This window comes from Lissotriton vulgaris, chromosome 1_1 (assembly GCF_964263255.1).
Source record: "Lissotriton vulgaris chromosome 1_1, aLisVul1.2, whole genome shotgun sequence".
Classification (NCBI taxonomy): Eukaryota; Metazoa; Chordata; class Amphibia; order Caudata; family Salamandridae; genus Lissotriton; species Lissotriton vulgaris.
In genome coordinates this window covers 1,350,562,100-1,350,582,990 of record NC_141685.1, presented here as the reverse complement: position 1 = coordinate 1,350,582,990, position 20,891 = coordinate 1,350,562,100, and the positions used below count along the sequence as shown (strand labels likewise).

The following is a 20,891-nucleotide window of genomic DNA, read 5'->3' as shown; positions in this document are numbered from 1 at the left end:
GGTCAGACTGATTTGCATATAGCCATGTCTGAACAGGGGTGGCAGAGTGGGCTAAAGAACGGTGATGGATTAAACCCAGATCTTTTGACTGGGTGTGAGTGTTTGATTGATTCAGATGCTCCGTCCATCACCTCCCCCTTTTGTACCGCTTTTGGCCGACATAAGTGTGGCAGGGTATGCTCAGACGTGAGTCCCTTGCTCACTTTGCCACTGGATTCAAGCAAGCCGGGCTGAAGACGGCTGGAATGCCAGAAACCGGTCCTCGGAAGCTTGTTTCCGGTCCAGGGAAGACATGGCTTGGCAGTTCGGGCTGGACTGTTCCCATGAGGCACAGGGTCAGACTGATTTGCATATAGCCATGTCTGAACTGGGGTGGCTGAGTGGGCTAAAGAACGGTGATGGATTAAACCCAGATCTTTTGACTGGGTGTGAGTGTTTGATTGATTCAGATGCTCCGTCCCTCACCACCCCCTTTTGTACCACTCACTACATGTAGCAATGTGGGCAACAGAATGGAAGTGCCTTTCGGTTTTCTTGCTAGCATGACTAATGTGGCAATCTGGCACACTTCGGTAGATATAATTGTCATTCAAAGCATTTGTTTTCTAGGCCCTAAACCTTTCATTTATGCACCATAAAGACTTAGGTGCTGATTTATATTTTGGTGGAGAGGGTACTTTGTCGCAACAGCAACAGAGTACCCTTCCCGCCAATGATAGTGGCCCATCCCCAAAATCTTATTGTCGCCAGATCTTAAGTTTGGCCTCGGCGGCGACTACTCCTTCTCCTCTGTGACCAAACTTCCCTGATGGCCCTGGGCTCTCGGAGAAATGGCTACATATCCGTCCACCCAATTTAGATGGGCGGACACGTAGTAATTTTTACTGTTTCCTAAAGCCTGGTAAAACCTGACCGTAAGGAACAATAAAACCATTAAAATGCTCCCCCGAGGGGTGCATTTTATTTTCGTCTTTACAAAAAGAAAATTCTGTTTCGGACTTTTCGTTTTGTAAAGAAAAAAAAATACTCTGTGCTACATGACTGAGTACTGAAACTGCTCACCAAAGCCTCTGTCAAAACCTCCCTGTGTCCCCCAACTCAACACTCAATGTGTAGGAAGCAATAAGCAATTAGTTCATTAATAAAAAACTGCATTTAGCACTTTTTGTGAACAGATACAACCGAAAGAAAGGCGGTATACGTTTCAGCTCTGTGGATTGTGCCAACAATGCATTGCTAACTTTTGCACTAGCTGTGCTGCGGGGGAGTTTCATTTTGCCATAGCTTGTGTGGTAACCATGGGATCGTAAGTTATAATTTTGATTGGTGTTTCTATGCCCAGCGGGTTCTTTTGAAGCACATTATTGTCATGCTGGAGACCGGCTTGTGGTAGATTTGGAGAATGCAAACTTGTGCAAATGATGCAAGAGCTATGTGGCGAGTGCACACATTGCAAGTGTTCTCGGTGTACCAGGTTTTAACGCCTGTGGCTCCAACGAGGGCAAGCACTGGCAGAGACGTTTCAAGGCATGGGCACAGTGGGCAGTTGCACCGGCCCCCACCTCTGAAGTGGCCTTCACGGAAAGAGAACATTCTCTGTTTCACCTCTGTCTTTTTATGTATCTGAACCTCGCTCCTGCTCTTTGCCTACCTGTCTACTCCTGACTCAGTGTCATGTTAAGGATTTGTGGGGCATATTATCAAGGGGGTTTATCTCCGCTTTTTGGCTTTAAAAGCCAAGAAAGCGGAGATAAAATTATCTCCCTATTACCTAGCTGTCGCTAACACCAGTTAGCGGCAGCTAGTAGGAGATAGCGACCATCTTGGGCCCCGCTTTGCATGTCAGTGATATTTATCACTAATGACATGCAAAGTGGGCGTGCCAAGATGTTAGCTACTGGAAACAGTCGCTAACATCGCTATCTCCTATTACCAACTTTTGGAGATATTCGCGCTAAGCGCAAATATTTCCAAAAGCTAACACCTGCCCCTGAGCAGTTCTTAGCCATGTTATCCAATGGTAGGTGGATAACATGGCTAATAGCATTAGCTCGGTAATGAATGAATATCGCTAACTTTTCAGCGATATTCATGCATTTCGAACGATTTTTATTGCTTAGGAGATAAACCTTGATAATAGCAAGGTTCCTAAGCAATAAAAATCGCCGCAGCTCGGCGATAAAAATATCGCTGCTAAACCAACATAGCGATAATTATCGCTAGTTGTTGGTAATATGCCCCTGTATTTCAACTATTTTTGCGTAAACCTAACGCTGTTCTTCGAAAGTTTAACATGTCATTCAGTATTATTTAGAATCATGCGGGTTTGAGTTTGCAGAAAATGGGTAGTAAAGCCCCATGATATTATGAACATGGACCCAAATATATCTTGCCCAGGGCCCCAATACTCCTTAAAATGACAGGGTGCACTAGTTTTATTTTTGCTCCTTGAACCCTTAATTTGCCTCAGAACACTCAAGGCCCAATTACAGGCATGAGGTCCACGTCTTCATATGTGAGAATGGGAAACATCCTTTACAACGCAACTTTTACTCCGCACTACCATTACGACGCAGCTATTACAACGCAAGTTGTTGTTACAACGGCTTGTGCTGGAGGGCGCTGTAGGATAGGGAATAGTTTAATTTTCTAACCAACACCTTCCCTACTATCCACGGGGACTGGAGTTGGAATAGAAAATTAAACTATTCCACTATCCAGTGCCCCCCCAACGCAAGTCGTTGTAACGACTTGCGTTGTAAAAATTGCGTTGTAATGGCATGCGGAGTAAAAGCATTAGTTGTGATGACATACATCCATGAGAATATTTCTTGGAGATGGAAGGCAGAGTTTGGAAGTCTTATAGCTGGAGCCCAGTGCAGTGGGGATGACTGCTCTTTACCTCTTACCTGCCTCTTGACATTCAGGGTCTTCCGGTGCTCCTGGGTGGAGAATGGCTGTGCTGATGCACGTGCTAGAGTCCCCACTGCTGCCTCTGGACAACCCCTCCTCCTCTGCCATCGCTGAAAGAAAGGAATTCAACATGTTTAGTGACGATTATTTAGGAGGAGAAGGGAGTGCCCTGAGTCCTGCCTTCTCTGTGGACAATGTCTAAGGTCAGGGTGCTGAGTTAACTAATCTTAGTGCTCAGTTGCTACTAGGTGAACTAGCGAATAGGCCAGGATGTTTAGGGTTATAGAGTGTAAGTGTTAATCGCGCTTCCTAGGGTGATAGACTATAGGTGTTTAGCACGTTTCCTAGGGTGATAGAGTATAGATGTTTAGCACACTGCCCCTAGGGTGATAAAGTGTGGGTGTTCAGCACACTGCCCCTAGGGCAATAGAGTATAGAAGTTTAACGCCTTGCCTCTAAGGTGATAGAGTATAGGCATTTAGCGCGCTCCCTAGGGTGACCGAGTATAGATGTTTAGCACACTGCCCCTAGGGCGATAGAGTATGGGTGTTTAGCGCTCTCCCTAGAGTGATAGAGTATAGGTGTTTAGCACGCTGCCCCTAGGGTGAGAGAATATAGATGTTTAGTAGGGTGATAAATTATGGGTGTTTATAACACTGGCCCAAGGGTGATGGAGTATAGAAGTTTAACGCTCTAGGGCGATAGAGAATGAGTGTTTAGCACACTGCCCCTAGGGTGATAGAGTATAGGTGTTTAGCACGCTGCCCCTAGGGTGATAGAATATAGATGTTTAGCACATTGCCCCTAGGGTGATAAAGTATAGATGTTCAGCACACTTCCCCTAAAGTGATAGAATATAGATGTTTAGCACACTGCCCAAGGGTGATAGAGTATGGGTATTTAGCTTACTGCTCCTAGGGTGATAGAGTATGGGTGTTAAACACACTGCCCCTAGGGTGATAGAGTATAGTTTAACATGCTTCCTCCAGGATGAAAGAGTATATGTGTTTAGCACTCAAGTGATAGAGTATAGATGTTTAGCACACTGCCCCTAGGGTGATAGAATATAGATGTTTAGCACACTGCCCAAGGGTGATAGAGTACGGGTATTTAGCTTACTGCTCCTAGGATGATAGAGTATGGCTGTTTAGCCAACTGCCCCATGGGTGATAGAGTGTAGTTTAACACTGCCTCTAGGGTGAAAGAGTATATGTGTTTAGCACTCACCCTAGGGTGATAGTGTATAGATGTTTAGCACACTGCCCCTAGGGTGATAGAGTATGGGTGTTTAGCACACTACCCCCAGGGTGATGGAGTATAGTTTAACACGCTGCCTCTAGGGTGAAAGAATATATGCGTTTAGCACTCATCCTAGGGTGGTAGAGTATAGATGTTTAGCACATTGCCTCTAGAGTGAAAGAGTGTGGTTGTTTAGCACACTGCTCAAGGGTGATAGAGTATAGTTTAACATGCTGCCTCTAGGGTGAAAGAGTAAATGTGGTTAGCACTCACCCTAGGGTGATAGAGTATAGACGTTTAGCACACTGACCCTTGGGTGATAGAGTATGGGTGTTTAGCACACTGCTGCTAGGGTGCTAGAGTGTAGTTTAACATACTGCCTCTAGGGTGATAGAGTATAGGTGTTTAGCACGCACCCTAGGGTGACAGAGTGTAGATGTTTAGCACACTGCCGCTAGGGTGACAGAGTATAGATGTTTAGCACACTGTCACTTGGGTGACAGAGTATAGATGTTTATAGAACTAAAGAAGAGGCTTAGGCGCACAGCAAATGTAGAATAAGCACAAATTGTAAGGGGCGGTTGATGGGATGAAAAAAGGTAAAGGTGCTCCAACAGGTGACGTAACTAGCCAGAATACGTCCAGTAATTATAGCGAAACAGTGTGTTACGTGGTACGTAAGCACATCCCTGTATGCGGGCACACTTATATAGTTCAGCGTGGCTGATTCAAGAAGAAGTTCAAATACGGAGGTTTTCGAAATTTGTATGTATTTAGTACATGTTCAAAAAGTCCATTATACAGTGGCGTTACATCACGCCATGTGATCGATTGAAAGTAATCCAATAATATATTTCAAGGTATGCTCCAATGCATTTCGGACTCGTGTAGTCCTTTGTCAAGGAGCACTGTGGGAAGGATACAACAACAGCATTTTAGATCAACGGAAAACGAACAGTTGTAAAGTTGTGCACATGCAGTGAGGGGAGCGTAAGTGAAATATGACAAAAAAGTGAGTGCATGCGGTTTAAGGGAAAATATGGCATTAAACATGCGGTCCCGTTTTACTGTTATCTCCATTCCTGTTCACGATCACATTACAAACCATTGCTGCTTTAAGCAATTCATCTAACGCACCGCATGATTGAAGTGCACTCTGGTTATCACTATACAAGCATGTTCACCGTATTACCCGTTTTTACTGACACGGACCCACACCGCTCACAAACCGTCGTTCTACGACCGCATGTTTAATGCCATATTTTCCCTTAAACCGCACGCACTCACTTTTTTGTCATATTTCACTTACGCTCCCCTCACTGCATGTGCACAACTTTACAACTGTTCGTTTTCCGTTGATCTAAAATGCTGTTGTTGTATCCTTCCCACAGTGCTCCTTGACAAAGGACTACACGAGTCCGAAATGCATTGGAGCATACCTTGAAATATATTATTGGATTACTTTCAATCGATCACATGGCGTGATGTAACGCCACTGTATAATGGACTTTTTGAACATGTACTAAATACATACAAATTTCGAAAACCTCCGTATTTGAACTTCTTCTTGAATCAGCCACGCTGAACTATATAAGTGTGCCCGCATACAGGGATGTGCTTACGTACCACGTAACACACTGTTTCGCTAGAGTATAGATGTTTAGCACACTGCCCCTAGAGTTACAGAGTATAGATGTTTAGCACACTGCGGCTAGGGTGCTAGTGTATGGGTGTTTATTGTGCTGCCACGGAGAGATGAAGATGTCAGGGTGAAAGGGTAGGGATTCTGGAGTGTTTTTTCTAGATATATACTGCTGAATGGACTGTTACTACGTTCAGGGTAGTGACGGCATGGGTGAGTTAATTGTAATGAATGTCACAAAAACAAAAATAGCCATTTTTCATGGTACATGGTACATGTTTTGGACAGAGAAAGGGAGAAATCACTTCTAATGAGACAATAATTAGAAAATGCTGTAGCCCAAAAAAAGGCAACATTTACAATGCTAGTGTGGTTAAAGGCTCAAGAAGGATTACAGTATTTTTCAAACAAGTGTAAAAAAAAATATGGGTGAAAATGCTTGAATTAATCTTAGCCACGGGTAATTATTCTGGGCTGCATTATATTTCATACTTTTTGCTCACTGCACTATGACACAAACTAACAATATGCAAACTAATCATGGACTAAACAGTCCACCTTGAACAGCTAGGTCACATGCTCTCTGAAGAGGAGCCACTAACAAATCCAGACAGTCAGTGAGGTCCACTTCGAGTTCTATGTTACAGTGGGTACCGGACTGATGTCGGTCTTTCGTTTCATTTCATAAATACTTTATCTGGTTTAAAACAACCATAAAAGCATACAATAAAACATTAAAACATCCATAAATACACTTGTCTATATGCAGAAGAAAATTCATTACAATAAACATGTCCAGATAAAGTGCTTTGAACAGATTTAAAGCAGTAATCAAAACAATAAAACATTTCATTCAATGAAATGTAAAACAAGGATCCTAAAAGTACATCATTATTTCCCCACTATTGTCCTACATTTTATAACATGAGCGAGAAATCTGCATGCAGAAATACATACTTGATCCATCTGGAGAAGTTGCAAATAAATACTCTCTGATATTACATAGTGGAGACTTTTATTTTTTATTTCTCGGTGTCTGACCATTTTATCTTGGTACTGGCATGGTTTATTTTGCCTTAGTTCAGAGTAGATGAGGGGGCAGGTAACGATGGCAATTAATTGAGGTATTGTCTTTAGAATCCCGCCACTGCCAGATGTCTGGGGTCTTTAGCTGGATCAAAGGAAGGCTCCGAGTACAGGGGCGGCTCCTAATCAGGAGCAGAGGAGCTTCGCCCCACCTGCTGCGAGCGCAGCAGGCAAACACAAATAAATATTTATTTGGCACCGCATCAGCTCGCGCTGTATATAGAGTGAGGTTGGGGGTGGGGCTGAATCTTGCAAATGCAGAATGAAGGCACCGGCCTACAGTGCGCATATTGAATTGTCCGGCTATCTTGCGACGGCTAGCCCAACATGCGCACTGTAGACTCAGCAATCCAAAGGCAGTGAAACAGCCTGGGGGTTGCTAGCACAGGCCTCAGCCTCAAAATGAGGGTTGGGTGAGCCTGCTCCCACCAATCCTGGAGCTGCTTTCACAGCATGAGAGCAGCTACAGGATTGGTTGGAATTGCGTTCCACAACCAGGAAGGCTGCACCTGTCATGCTCCCGCTCCCGCATTTATGGTGAGTCAGGAGCCTCACCATTTTTTACTGAAGCTAGCGGCCACTGCTCTGAGGACACATGAAGTGTTTATGTTGAGGTAAGGTTGTCATTTAGCCCCCAATTTTGGGTATCCTTTTCTAATATTTCAAATAACAATTATTACGTAAAAGTCTTTACATTGTATGCACCATATTGTATTGGAATGTACCACAATGTAAACTACCTTTACAACACTAGTCATTACAGCGCATACTTTTTAAGTGCTGCTGTCATTTCAAAAGAAAGCATTTATTATCCATAATACAACTTTTAACATTTATTGTAAAAAAGTGTGTGTGTTTTTTTTTTTACAGAGTGGCAGTAACTACTCTGTAGCTACAGTTAGGGTGACCAAAGATAGGGATGTTTTGAGCTTTTGTCTCTTAATAACTTTGCACATGATTGACAAATGTTTGAGAAAATTTGCAGACTTGTTGCACCTGTTTCATTGTCAGAGGACTGAAAGTTTTGTGGCATTTGGTCAGGCGGGTGCAAAACAGGCCTGAAATCCAATGCATCATACATAGACTTTTGCATTTCGCGTAGCACAAAAAATGGGCGGTCGAATTTTGCAGAAATTTGGCAGCATAAGATATTAGAGTGCACAGATTATTCTTTTGGGTACTGCAGGTACGTAGAGTACATGTTTTGTAAGTTATAAGGTTATTAATCTTAGTGATATCCTAAAGTACATTACTACTAAAAGTAGCAAGGAAACCCAAAAAAATAAACCAGATTTCATAGCTTAAGTTTCAGATTTCATACATGTACAACTGAAAGACCCCTTTGTGGTTGCATGCTAATGTAACCCTATAAACAAATACATAATAAATAGAATGCACCTTAATCTACATACATTTTCTTTGAATGCTCTCTGGCTCCCAAATTAAACTATACTCAATAAGTCAAGCAAAAAACATCTTCTGTATGTGCTCCTGTGCGACAAAATGGAAAAGTGACTTAGCAGTGAGCAACACAAATTGCTATAAGGAGGATATGATAATTGGCCAGTAGGTAAAAAAATACTAATCTTAATTTTTATAACAACAATGGCTGGCTTTCATTCACTTTGGGCTTCATATGTAGCATAACTCTACTAAAAGTAGCAACGAAGCCCTAAAAATAAATGAGACTGCACATGTAAAGTTTCAGAATTACTACATGAACAACTAAAAGACACTTTTATGGTCACATGATTATGTAAACAAATAAACATAAACATAACAAATGCAATAGATAAAAAGAAAGGAATCACATTAAATCTGATTGCCACTCTGTAGTTATAGTTAGTATTCCCAAAGACATGAATTCTTCAGATATTACCTCCCTAATAACTTTCCACCCATTTTTACAAATCACCACAAAAACTTCCAGAACTGTAGCATTTTCTACATTTTCAGATGATGTAAATTTTTGTGGTGAATCATCAAAGGGGTGCAAAGATAAAAGGGGTCTTAAAATGTGTTTTTTCACCAATGCATTTTCTATAGACTAGTCTACTTGATGGAGCGTGAAAACGGCTGAATGAATTTACATTAAATTTGGCAGGATTATACATTATAGTGCAGATATTATGCTTATTGGGTATTGCAGTCAAGTACTTTTGTGGAATACCACACATTTTGTAAAATTACCACTGTACATGGCCGTAAACGGGTTTAAAAATAATTAAAAATATACAAATACATTTCCCTACATATTACCACTTAAAAATTGTGGTAATAGGTAGTGACCTACTACTTACCTACATCTAGGCCCTAACACTGAACACAGCCAAAGTGTGGTAAAAAAAATATTGCCGCCTTTTCATTCTCTAAAAACATCCATTACCAAATTATATACTGGATTGTCATCGCCATGTACTGCAGTATACTGCAAAGGTATCATGGGATACCGTGTCCCAAAATATAACTAAGGCCTAGCTGTATTATTGGATTGCAGTACCCTTGTGCCACTCATGGTGTTGCATGGGCAATGCAATACTTAAGTCAGATTTACAAAGGAATGCAAGGCCAGCATCCGTGGCCCTGCGTTGAGTGGTAAATCGGGAGAAACGCACCGCAGCACAACTCGCTGTTTTGCATTACTCTGCAGACCATAATCTATATTGGTGCTGAATTTTACAGCCATCGTATGCAATGCCAATGTAGCCACTCCACTATATGCTATTCCACTGTACGACTCTTCACCGGACGATACTTCACTATACAATATTTCACTCCAATTCTACTGTATGCCACTCCACTCTACTCTATTCCCCTGCATGCCGCTCCACTCTGCAACACTACACTGCATGCAGTTCCACTGCATGCCATTCCTCCTAACAATACTCTACTCTATGGCACTCCAGTGTGTGGAACTCCACCCTATGCTATTTAATTCTATGCTATTTGATTAGACCCCAATTCAACGTTTACCACTCAACTGAATGCTATTACACTCTATTCCGCGCCACTGTACGCCACTCCATTATACGCCACTCCACTGTATGCTACTCCACTATACACATTTACACTCTATGCCTCTCCACTGTACAACACTCCTGTCTACACCACTCCACTCTACGCTATTACACTGCACACAACCCCACTCTACGCCAGTCAACTTTACGCTATTGCACTATATGCAACTCCACCCTACACCTCTTCAGTGTATGCCTCTCCAGTGTATGCCACTCCGTTATATGCTACTCCAGTATAAGCTATTCAACTCAGCCATTCCACTATATGCCACTGCACTCTATGTTTTCCACTGTACGCTACTCCAGTCTACACCACTCCAGTGAATGGCACTCCACTTTATGCCACTTCATTGTACGCTATTCGATTGAACTCCACTCCAATGTACGCCACTCCACTGTATGCTATTACCCTCTGCACTGTTCCAGTGTACACCACTCCAGTCTACACCACTTCACTGTATTCCACTGCACGTCAATGCACTGTATGCTACTCTACTATACGCTATTCCAGTCTATGCCGCTCTTCTGTATACCACTGCACTCTACGCTATTCCACTGTATGCCATTCCATTATACGCCAATCTACTCCACACTACTCCAGTCAGTGTACACCCCTCCACTCTACACTACTCCTCTATATGCTGTTTCACTCTACTCCACTCCAATGTATAATAATCCAGTGTACACCACTCCTACACTATTCTACTCTATGGTATTCTACTCGCACTTTTCTACTCCAATCTATGGTACTCCACTCCACACTATTCCACTGTACGCCACTCCATTCTTTGCTATTACACTGTACTCAAGTGCAATCTTTGCCCCTCTACTCTATGGCATTCCACTCTACCCCACTCCACTGTGTGCCACTCCACTGTATGCTTTTACATTCTACCTCACTCCACAATACACAATTCCAGTCTAAACCACTTTACTCTACACTACTCCACTGTACGCAACTACACTATACTCTATTACACTCTACACCACTCCACTGTATGCCTCTCCAGTCTATGCTACTCCACTCTATGCTATTCCAATTCCAATCCAATCCAAAAATTCTTTATTTCGGTCGTTTAGACCATAAAAGATGCAATACATATTCACATTTAAAACTTTAAATATTATAAAAACACATTACATACAATTACTTCCCATTATAATCCAGGCACAAGTGAGGGTTTAAAAAACAGTTCATGACATTGTCTGTCCTTTCAATTTATGACACTCCACTGTACACTGCTCCACTCTATGCCACTCCAGTGCACTCTCCTCCACTCTACACAACTCTACTACACTCTATGCCACCGGTACTAGACTCTACTCCACTCTATCCCCATACACTCCACTGTCCAAATCTGCACTTGACTCTGTGCAGGACACTCTATAGTACAACACTGTATTCCACTCTACAACAGTTTCCAACACTGTACGACACAACACTCCACTCTACTGTATGAGTCATCACTCAAATTTTTAAGTTTCTCCGACTCTGCGCTATGCCACTTCAATGTATGCCACATCACTCTATGCTAATCCACTGTACCCTATCCCAATTTATGCCACTGCACTGTACAACACTCCATTCTACACTATTCTACTTCACTCTTCTACGCTCCACTGTTCATTATTCCACTGTCCACTATTCCACTGTATGCTGCTTCACTTTTCAGTAATTCACTCTACGCCATTTCAGTGTACGACACTCCACTCTACACTAATCCATTGTGTGACACTCTCCTCCGCTCTATACAACTCCACTCCATAACAATCTACTACACTTCATGGCACTCCATGACATTCTACTCCATTCTATCCCCATACACTCATTTGTCCAACCATATATTCCACTCTGTGCCCGCACACTCCAATGTACAACAAGCTATCTATTCCACTATGCAACATTTTTCTATACGACACAGCTCTCCACTCTACTGTACGAGACCCCACTCCAGTTTATAACCATTTACTTCCTACACTACAACAGTAAACTCCACTCCATGCTACTCTACGACACACCAATAAACTGTTTTGTACTTTACTCCACATTACGGTACACCCCTCCACTCGACTCTACTCCACTGTACAAGATTGTACCTTACTCTACGTTACTATACAACAATCCACTCTATGCAGCTGTTTCACACACTACTGTACTCTATGCAGCTCCACTCAACAACACTTCTACAACATTCACTACAATGTATGCCATTCTCTGACACTGTAGTCATGTCTATACAATTGACTCCACTGTACAACACTGTACTATACTGTATGCCACTGTACAACACTCCACTCTACTCTACGATACTCTAGTCCACTATACAACACTGTACACAACTCTTTGTTTTCCACTGCGCCCCACTTTACTCTGACACATTACTCCACTCTACTCTACTGCTCCACTGTACACCACTCCACTTTAAGCTGCTTAATGCCATTGTACTCTATAACACTGTACCACATTGTACGACACTGTACACCACTCCACTCTACAAAAATCAACTAGACTGTATACCGCTCTACTATACTGTAGTCTTCATCACTTTCCAATACTGTATGACACCCCACAACACTCCATTGTACAACACAGCACTCCAATGAATGCCCCTTTTTTATCTGTATGCTGTGTCACTCCACTCTACTGTACTCCACACCACTATAGTCCACTACACTTTACTCCACTGTATGACACTTTACTCCACTCTACACTACCCCACTCCAGTGTACTCTATTCCACTTCACTTTATCCCACTCTACGCCACTGTACGATACTCCACTCTATGCAGCTCCACTGTCAGACACTCAACTCCACTGTATGCTACTCAACTCTGCAACACTGTACTACATTCTATGCCACTTTACTCCATTCTTTGCTCATCCACTCTACAGCACTGTATTACACTGCATGACACTCAACAACATGCCACCCAACTTCTCTCTATGATATGCCCCACCACTCTATGACACATCACTCCACTCTACGACACTCTCCTCTACTGTACTGTACAACACTCCACTTAACAATATTCCACTCTATGACACTCTACCACACCCTACTCTACTGTTCGACACGCCATTATACTGTACAACTTGCTGCGCCAGTCTACGATACTTGACTCCACTATATGAGACACCATGCCACTACACTATATAATACTTTACTACAAAATATGATACACTACTATACTCTACTCAACTCCACTTGATTCCAATCGACAATACTCCTGTCTGTGACAATAGACTATATAACATTCTCCTCCACTGTACTGTACGACACTCCACATAACAACTCTCCACTTGTGACACTGGACTCTACGGGCCAGATTCACAGAACTAGCTTAAGACAAAATCCTAAACTTAGTACCATTTTGGTATTCAGAGAAGGGCACTTACTCATTTTGGTATTCACAGAAGGCACTTACTCATTTCAGTATTCACAGAAGTTAGGAGTCCTAACTTTAGGACTCCTAAATGCCTTCTGTGAATACCGAAAGTCTTAAAGGTAGGATTTTTCTCAGTTTAGGAGTCCTAAAGTTAGGAGTCCTAATTTTACTACTCCTAAACTGAGAAAAATCCTAACTTTAAGACTTTCGGTATTCACAGAAGGTATTTAGGAGTCCTAAAGTTAAGAGTCCTAACTTTACTACTCCTCAACTGAGAAAAATTCTAACTTTGAGACTTTCGGTATTCACAGAAGGCATTTAGGAGTCCTAAAGTTAGGAGTCCTAACTTTACTACTCCTAAACTGAGAAAAATCCTAACTTTAAGACGTTTGGTATTCACAGAGGGCATTTAGGAGTCCTAAAGTTAGGACTCCTAACTTCTGTGAATACCGAAATGAGTAAGTGCCTTCTGTGAGTACCAAAATGAGTAAGTGCCTTCTGTGAATACCAAAATGGTAGTAAGTTTAGGATTTTGTCTTAAGTTAGTTCTGTGAATCGGGCCCTACTATTTGAAAGAGACACATTTTGATTATTAAAAAACATTTAAATTAAATGAAGAACCCAAGGTTAAAGCTTAGCGATAGTTAGGAAAACTTAATTTCCCTATACAAACCAAGTTTAAACTGCACAAACTTAAAACATTCCAAAGGTATAGTTATAACTTTGATTTACAAGTTTTCCACCACCTTCAAATTATTATAAGAAGCGTACCTCATTATATACTGTTTTCAGCTCGCTAGACAGTCAGCACTACTAGAACTTGCCACTCTACTATGCAATGTGTTCTTACAAATAATGATACACCATCGTGCAACACTACACTGTGCGAGACTCTCCACCACTCTACTCATGACACTACACGCGACAACACTGAACTATACAACGCTCTACTCCACTGAACTCCACTCTATACCACTACAATATACAAAAATCTATGTCACTCTATGATACTCTACTTGATGACCCTCCACCCCACTCCATTTCATGACACTCCAGTTGACGACACTGTACTGTGCAACACTCAGCTCTACTGTTCGACACGCCACTACACTGTACAACACGCCACTCCACTCTACGATATTCCACTCCACGATACGACACGCCAATCCACTAACACTTTACTTCACTGTGAGCTATGTCACCCCACTCTACTCAACTCCACTCTATTCCACTCTACAGCACTCCATTCTATGACACTAAACTCTAAGACACTCTCCTTCACTGTACTGTACTACACTAAAGCTTTATAGCCTGCTCCAGCGTTAAAGGCGCAAGCGTAAGGCAAGGGTCTTTTACAAGGGAGCAGGACTTTAATGCCGGTATAGCCCAGCTACAGAGGTCTAAAAGGCTTTTAGAACAGTCCGCCACTAGAGGGCAGAATGTTCTAACAAATAAAACAAAAGCCTCATGGAACGGGCTCTGTGAGGCCTTTGTTCACAGCAACAGCTCTGAATGAGAACATTGGAATATTGGAGCTCCGGGCTGCTACCGGTCATTAGGAGCCCAGAGAAGCCCATTGTTCTCAATGGAGCTCCCAACATTCCAATGTTCTAATATACTTTACAACACTCTAATCAGTGACATTCCACACTGCGATTTGAATCACATTTTTATTAAATAAGAAATATCATTAACATACAAGGAAAAAACAAAGGTTAAGGATAATTTACAGTTAGAAATATGTTATGTACTCTTTCTATACAAACCTATTTAAAATATAGAAACATTAAAAATTGTAAAGTTATAATTATAACTTCATGTGAAAATGGAATAGTAGTAGAAAAAATGACATTAATTGTACACATGTTCATGTTTTCCTGGGTAGCCTGTCTTCTTGTTGGGACTGTCATGACCTTAATGTTCGAATTGTTGATTTATTATTAGCGGTTGCCTTTCAACAGATCACTATCAATTGGAAGTCTGCATCCAGTATCACTTTTAAAGCTTGGTGGTATAATGTACTTCACAACCACAGACTCGATACTGCTTTTGTTTTTCCTCCACAGCTAGCAACTAAACGTGCTGACTTATGGCTTCCTATTACATTGTATTTAGATAAATGTGCACTTCGTTCTTTCCGCCCTCGACCTGCGCAGCAGGAAGTACCTAAACCTCCTTGATACCCTTCACATTACTTTCTATTTAATCATTCTATTTTACTGCATAGCCATATTTGCATTTTATTACATTACCTATTTATTGTGCCCTTTATTTTTTATGCTTTCTCCAAAATGATTCACCTTTATATTTTGTATGTTGTATTGATTTTGTTGCATTGCATTGCTCTCCTTTTTATTATTCCATCATTGTAAGTTTTTATTTCCCTCCCCCCCATTCCCTTCTTATTATTTCTTCACCATTGCTCCCTTATTAGTTCTGTCCCTGATTTGTATTATTACCATGCTTTTCTTTAATAAACTTGATTTTGAACTGAAATAATTATAACTTCAATTTAGAATTTACGTACCACCTTCAAATTACTATAAGTCATGTACCTCTGAACCCAGTCTTGTAAACTCACTCCCCACACTACATTAACTATAACTCATTGCTTTTCCATGCACTGTTTATACCCTTGCATACAACATCACTTATTATATGTGAATTCGTAGCAATCATAAAAACACCTATAACTTCTCAAATTACATTATTTGTCACAACACAGTGCATGGTAGAGTGGCTTGTTATAGTTAGTGTTGTCTGGTTAGAGAGATGAAAAGAGTGTGCAGCGAAGTCAGCTACTTATAATAATGTGAAGGTTGTGGATAAATTGTAAATAAAATGTATAACTATAGGTTTAGAATTTTTTAAGTTTGTGTAGTTCAAACTTGGTTTGTATTGGGGAAATACATTTTCCTAACTATAACTAAGATTTAACATTTGTTTTTTTAATTGACACACATACATTTATATGATTGTGGACAACGCAGCTGTGACTGCCGAAACACATCATGCCTTCTAAGCCGTATCATACTGAAGTAAAGTTGGAGAATTGAGAGCGATCCTTGGCAGTGTTGGTTCCTGTTTTTTGAAGTCCTTACCACCATTTACCTGTACTGATCCAATCCATACACCCTAAACACCTCTTGTCCTCTTTACCTCTATCCAAAACTGAACACTAAAAATACTTTACCTCTTTTTAACTCTACCCACCCCTGAACCCTAAAAGCTTACCTTGATACTAGATACTTACCCTCTTCTGCTTAAATGCTTTGTACAGACATGCGTTGTTAAGACACTTGTAAAGGATCATGCGATGTAAAAGCTTTTTTGTAAAGGGAGGTCGTTGTAAAAAATGTGTTTTAAAGGTGACATGCCATTATTACACTACTAGTAAGGGACAACTTAAAATATTGCATGAACACTTATCTTTTATTTGGCATATTTCCAGAGGATGAGTTCCTAGCTGCAAACTGAGCTTATTTCATGTGTGAAACCTTCAACCAGGACAGGGTTTTCAGCCGACAGCATTACAGGACTTTTGATTTTTGAGTCAAAACTTACAGTGATAAATTCAAAGCTATATTTCTTAGAAAGCAATGTGTTTGGGGGGGAAAGCCAGGACTGGCACAGGGCATGTAGCCACTTGGCAACATTGAGTGATCTTAACTATCTTAAAAGAGCAGACAAACATGCTATTGGTAAACATATTTTACTCTACCTAGACAATGATTTAATTCTGTAATCCACATTAGGCAGATTGGATAACTAAATGGTAGCATTTGCTGAGTAGTATTGAGGGGCTGCAATCGGATAGCTCTGCAGCCTATATGATTTAAAGAAACTGCTTCTCCTCTCTATGCATATAGTTTTTGCTTTTTACAGTGAGTTTCTGTTTGCTTCTGTTATCAATCCATTTATATTCACATGCTGCAGTTTAAAGATGTGAATATCCGGTGGTTAATTTGAGCCAATGGTTTCTGGTGGGGCCCATCGGCACTCATTTTTGTGGACCGGGACTTATTTTTCCTAACTAGATATTGACTGAGAGCAAGAGAGAAAATAACAAACAAAGGGGAAAGAAGGAGGAAAAGAAAGAAGGAAAAATTGTCATAAAGGGCGAAAGCACGGACCTGCAAGAGTGAGATAAAGGGGCAGTGAGTGTCTGGTGGTGGATTAAAGAAGCCTAAAGGGAATCCAAGACTATCTAGCCTTAGTGTTCGGCGCGTCAACATTTAATAACACAGGACACAAGCTTCTTAACAGAGCTTTGTGTACTGGCACTTATTATTTTACAAATTAATCACTGGATATATGACTGCCGGTGACAGCACTTGTGGTGAAGTCACAAAGGTCAAAGGTTGTGCCGTATAGATCAGCAACACATACCCCAATGGAACATTTGGAAATTGCCTCCTCTGCTCAGGATAACAGTAAATAATGTATACAATACTGAAATTAATCTTAAACTATGATAATTACTCTGAGTAGTATTTTGCTCCCTGTGCCGTTACAGGCAAGGATCAACTATATGCAAGTCAGTCTTGGCCGTATTTTAAAAGTAGGAATCCATCATGAACCTCTAAAGTGCAACAAAATCAACCCCCAAACTTGTGACAGCTTCAGTGGGCCCTATTAGAGAGGTGCATCCTGAATCCCAATACCACATCAAGTTATGGGTCTCACGTCTGAGAACTCTTGTGAACTAAGGTGACTCAAAAACATGAATAATGGAAATGCTTGTATTAATTTTCCTACTTGGAATTACTCCAGCCAGCACCTCTCTAATCTGTTTTGGCCATTGTGCAGTTACCAACAGAGACCAGTCATGCACAAATCATTGTTAATGCTAGCCTCAAAGAAGTAATCCATCCTGAACGTTGGTTGCATAGCTCCCTGCACCATGCAGGCTCAAGCAGCATTTTAGTGGGAAAGCATACATTAGACACATGTTTTTTATGTTTTTTCTATGCACACAGACGTGTGACTGAGCAAACTTTATGCCAGCGGTCTTGAGAGGAAGATGCGTCTAGAAGCCCCTTGCTGAGTGACAATGTATGTACATTAGGACACCACATGCATGCGAATTCTTCCTTGATAGTTGGCCAGTATCACATAGGTTGGGAGTGAGGCCAGCTTTTAGGGCATGAGAATTTTTAGTGGCTGTGCAAGAGGAGGGAATAACTGTACCAACGATGGAAAAGAAAATTGCGGTGGAACTGTGATCTGAGACACCATCAATGAGGTTAACCCCATACAACCCCTTAAAATGGGTTAATATGATTGTGTTTCCCCAGTAAAACAAGGGTCCTCAGATAAGTACCATTGGAAAAGTTGTTCAATGGGCTCTGCCCTCTGCATGGTTGGTACAACTGCTAGTCTAGCTCCTTTCTGCTCCTACTGGGTTAGCCATTCAACACCGGGTGGCATGTACCACCAAGCTGCCATTTCACTTAGCGTTGGAGGTGCCACCTGCCCTGGGCTATCCCTGTCCAGGACCTAATCTTTGCTATGTGTTTGCTATCAGGTGGCCCCGTCTGCATCTTTCACCCTAGTTAGGACAGAAACTAGCGATTGCTGAACCACAACTCAATCTGAGGAACGTGGGTTGAATACATTATGCATTCGCTTGCTGCTGCATTCAACTGCATGTAGAAGACTGGTGCTGTGGAATCCATCAACAGGTATCGAGATGGCCTATCCCTGTTGCCTAACCCCCTAATCCTTCAAATTGTTTTACACTTCATTCTGTGAGTTGTATACCGACATTGAGGGCCAAACACTGTCAGTAGAAACAAACAGATGGCATGTAGAACGGGCTGCAATGTGATTCAAAACCAGTATTGATCTTTTTTGCTATCAACCCTACATTGCACCAGTTGATTCTGCTGAACATGACCAACATTTCCACAGAGGTTTGTGGAGTTATAGCCCCTGAGAAATGTTGGGAAAATTTAATCCCAAACGCCTTTCCTGTATAAAGGCATTTTTTCAAATAAGAAGAAGCAGTGTGTGTATGACACAGTGTGCCCTGCTGGAAAAGCCTATGCTAAGGAGAAGTATAACCAGTGTTAATTAATGTAACAGGATATATTACCCATTACTGCCCCCTAGCCAACGAAACAGTCTATTGAAATGTCACTGCCAAAAACAAAAATACTATGGAAATTCATACTTCTCATTACTAGAATGTTACCAATTTATGTTTGGCGACACCTAAGATATATCCGAATAATTGCTCAAATCATTCACCGAGTTGCAAATTATCTTTGAATGTATCTGAAGAATCCCTTGGTACTGCTCATAGAGTAAACTCCGATGCCCAGTCATGCCTGTCATGCTGATCAAACACCCTAGAGTTGTACTCGATCAGCCAGGCATGACCGCTGTTAGTCAATTTACCAGCAGGTTGCTTATGTTAAGTTAGCTGGATTTGTACAGCATGGCTTATCCCCCGGTAGGGTATCCAGATGCTGGAGCAGGTGTATGAGAGTTGGTCTGGTGAGTGAGACGCCCATGGGTAGTTAGTTGAAGACAGACGCGCAACACCTATTGGCCTCAAAGGGCTTCAGCCCCCTCCGTTGTGTGTGACAGCCCGGGATGAGACACTTACCGGGCCTGCTAACAGCCGCACCCGAGCACTTCACAGGTCTTTAAAATACCTTGTGCGTGTTAATGGGGCTTTGTTGTTGTTTCACCCCTTCTAAGAGCTACTGCAGCTCGACTCTGCCGATTGCCTAAAGATTCAGCCCCCCCCCCCGCCCCGAATTTTTTTCTGAGAGGCCCCCCGAAATTTGACTCTAGTTGCGCCTCAGGTTGAAGAGCCAGGTGTTCAGCTTCGTGCGGAATTGTCACTGTTTCAAAGAGCTGCTGAGAGTAAGGTGCCTAGGGTTGTCATGAGCGCTGAAAGTAAGAGTGCAGGGGGGGGGGGGGGGGTGCAGCACTACCAAATAACGATGCTGAAGTTCAGAAGGTGAATGAGCAATAAAGACGCCTTTAAATGTTGTTTTAATTTTGTGTCATAAGTCAAAGGTTAGGCTCTGTCTTCTGATAAATTGCTACTTATTCTTTTAATATGAAGATTGGTGTTTACTTTTATATCTCTGACTGCAAAGTGAGAGGATTTTGCAATGTGAACTATTTGGCAATATTGCTGAAAGGCTGTAGGTTGCTAATTTCTTTCTAACACACTACAAAACTTGAACAGTTCAAATATTTCAAAATATATCAGCAGTTAAGCAAGCGCAATTGAATCACTTTTTTTGTACAAAACTAATGGAAGGTAGTGGTCGAAAGAGGGGTCGCACATAAATAGTAGGAACATTTATAAGTGGGCAATAAAGTACTTATATAATCAAATAACATGAAAGAGTAGTATTGGTGCCACTTAGGGTAATAGAAACACCACACTACCTTGGCTGTAGAGACACAATTGACAAAGAGTTACTTGTGTATTAACTTGCAAAAACTGGATATACCCCTGAAATAATTACTGATATTGTTGAATCAAAAATAGAAAAACTAAGGATAATCGAAACACAGGAAGCATAGGAAATTGTGTTTGAAAGGACATTCGATGATTTATTTCATTAATGTACGTTGGTTTGT

General features: G+C 41.5%; 1 protein-coding gene across 2 annotated transcripts in view; it reads right to left on the bottom strand.

The window, feature by feature from the left end:
- LOC147749151 (zinc finger E-box-binding homeobox 1-like) overlaps positions 1 to 20,891 on the bottom strand; it is a 380,330-nt gene that overhangs the window by 102,864 nt on the left and 256,575 nt on the right. For both annotated transcript variants that reach the window (XM_086966617.1, XM_086966619.1), the window contains one exon: positions 2,910 to 3,023. In XM_086966617.1, coding sequence (XP_086822743.1) covers positions 2,910 to 3,023 — 114 coding nt within the window. The remainder of the gene's footprint in view (positions 1 to 2,909; positions 3,024 to 20,891) is intronic.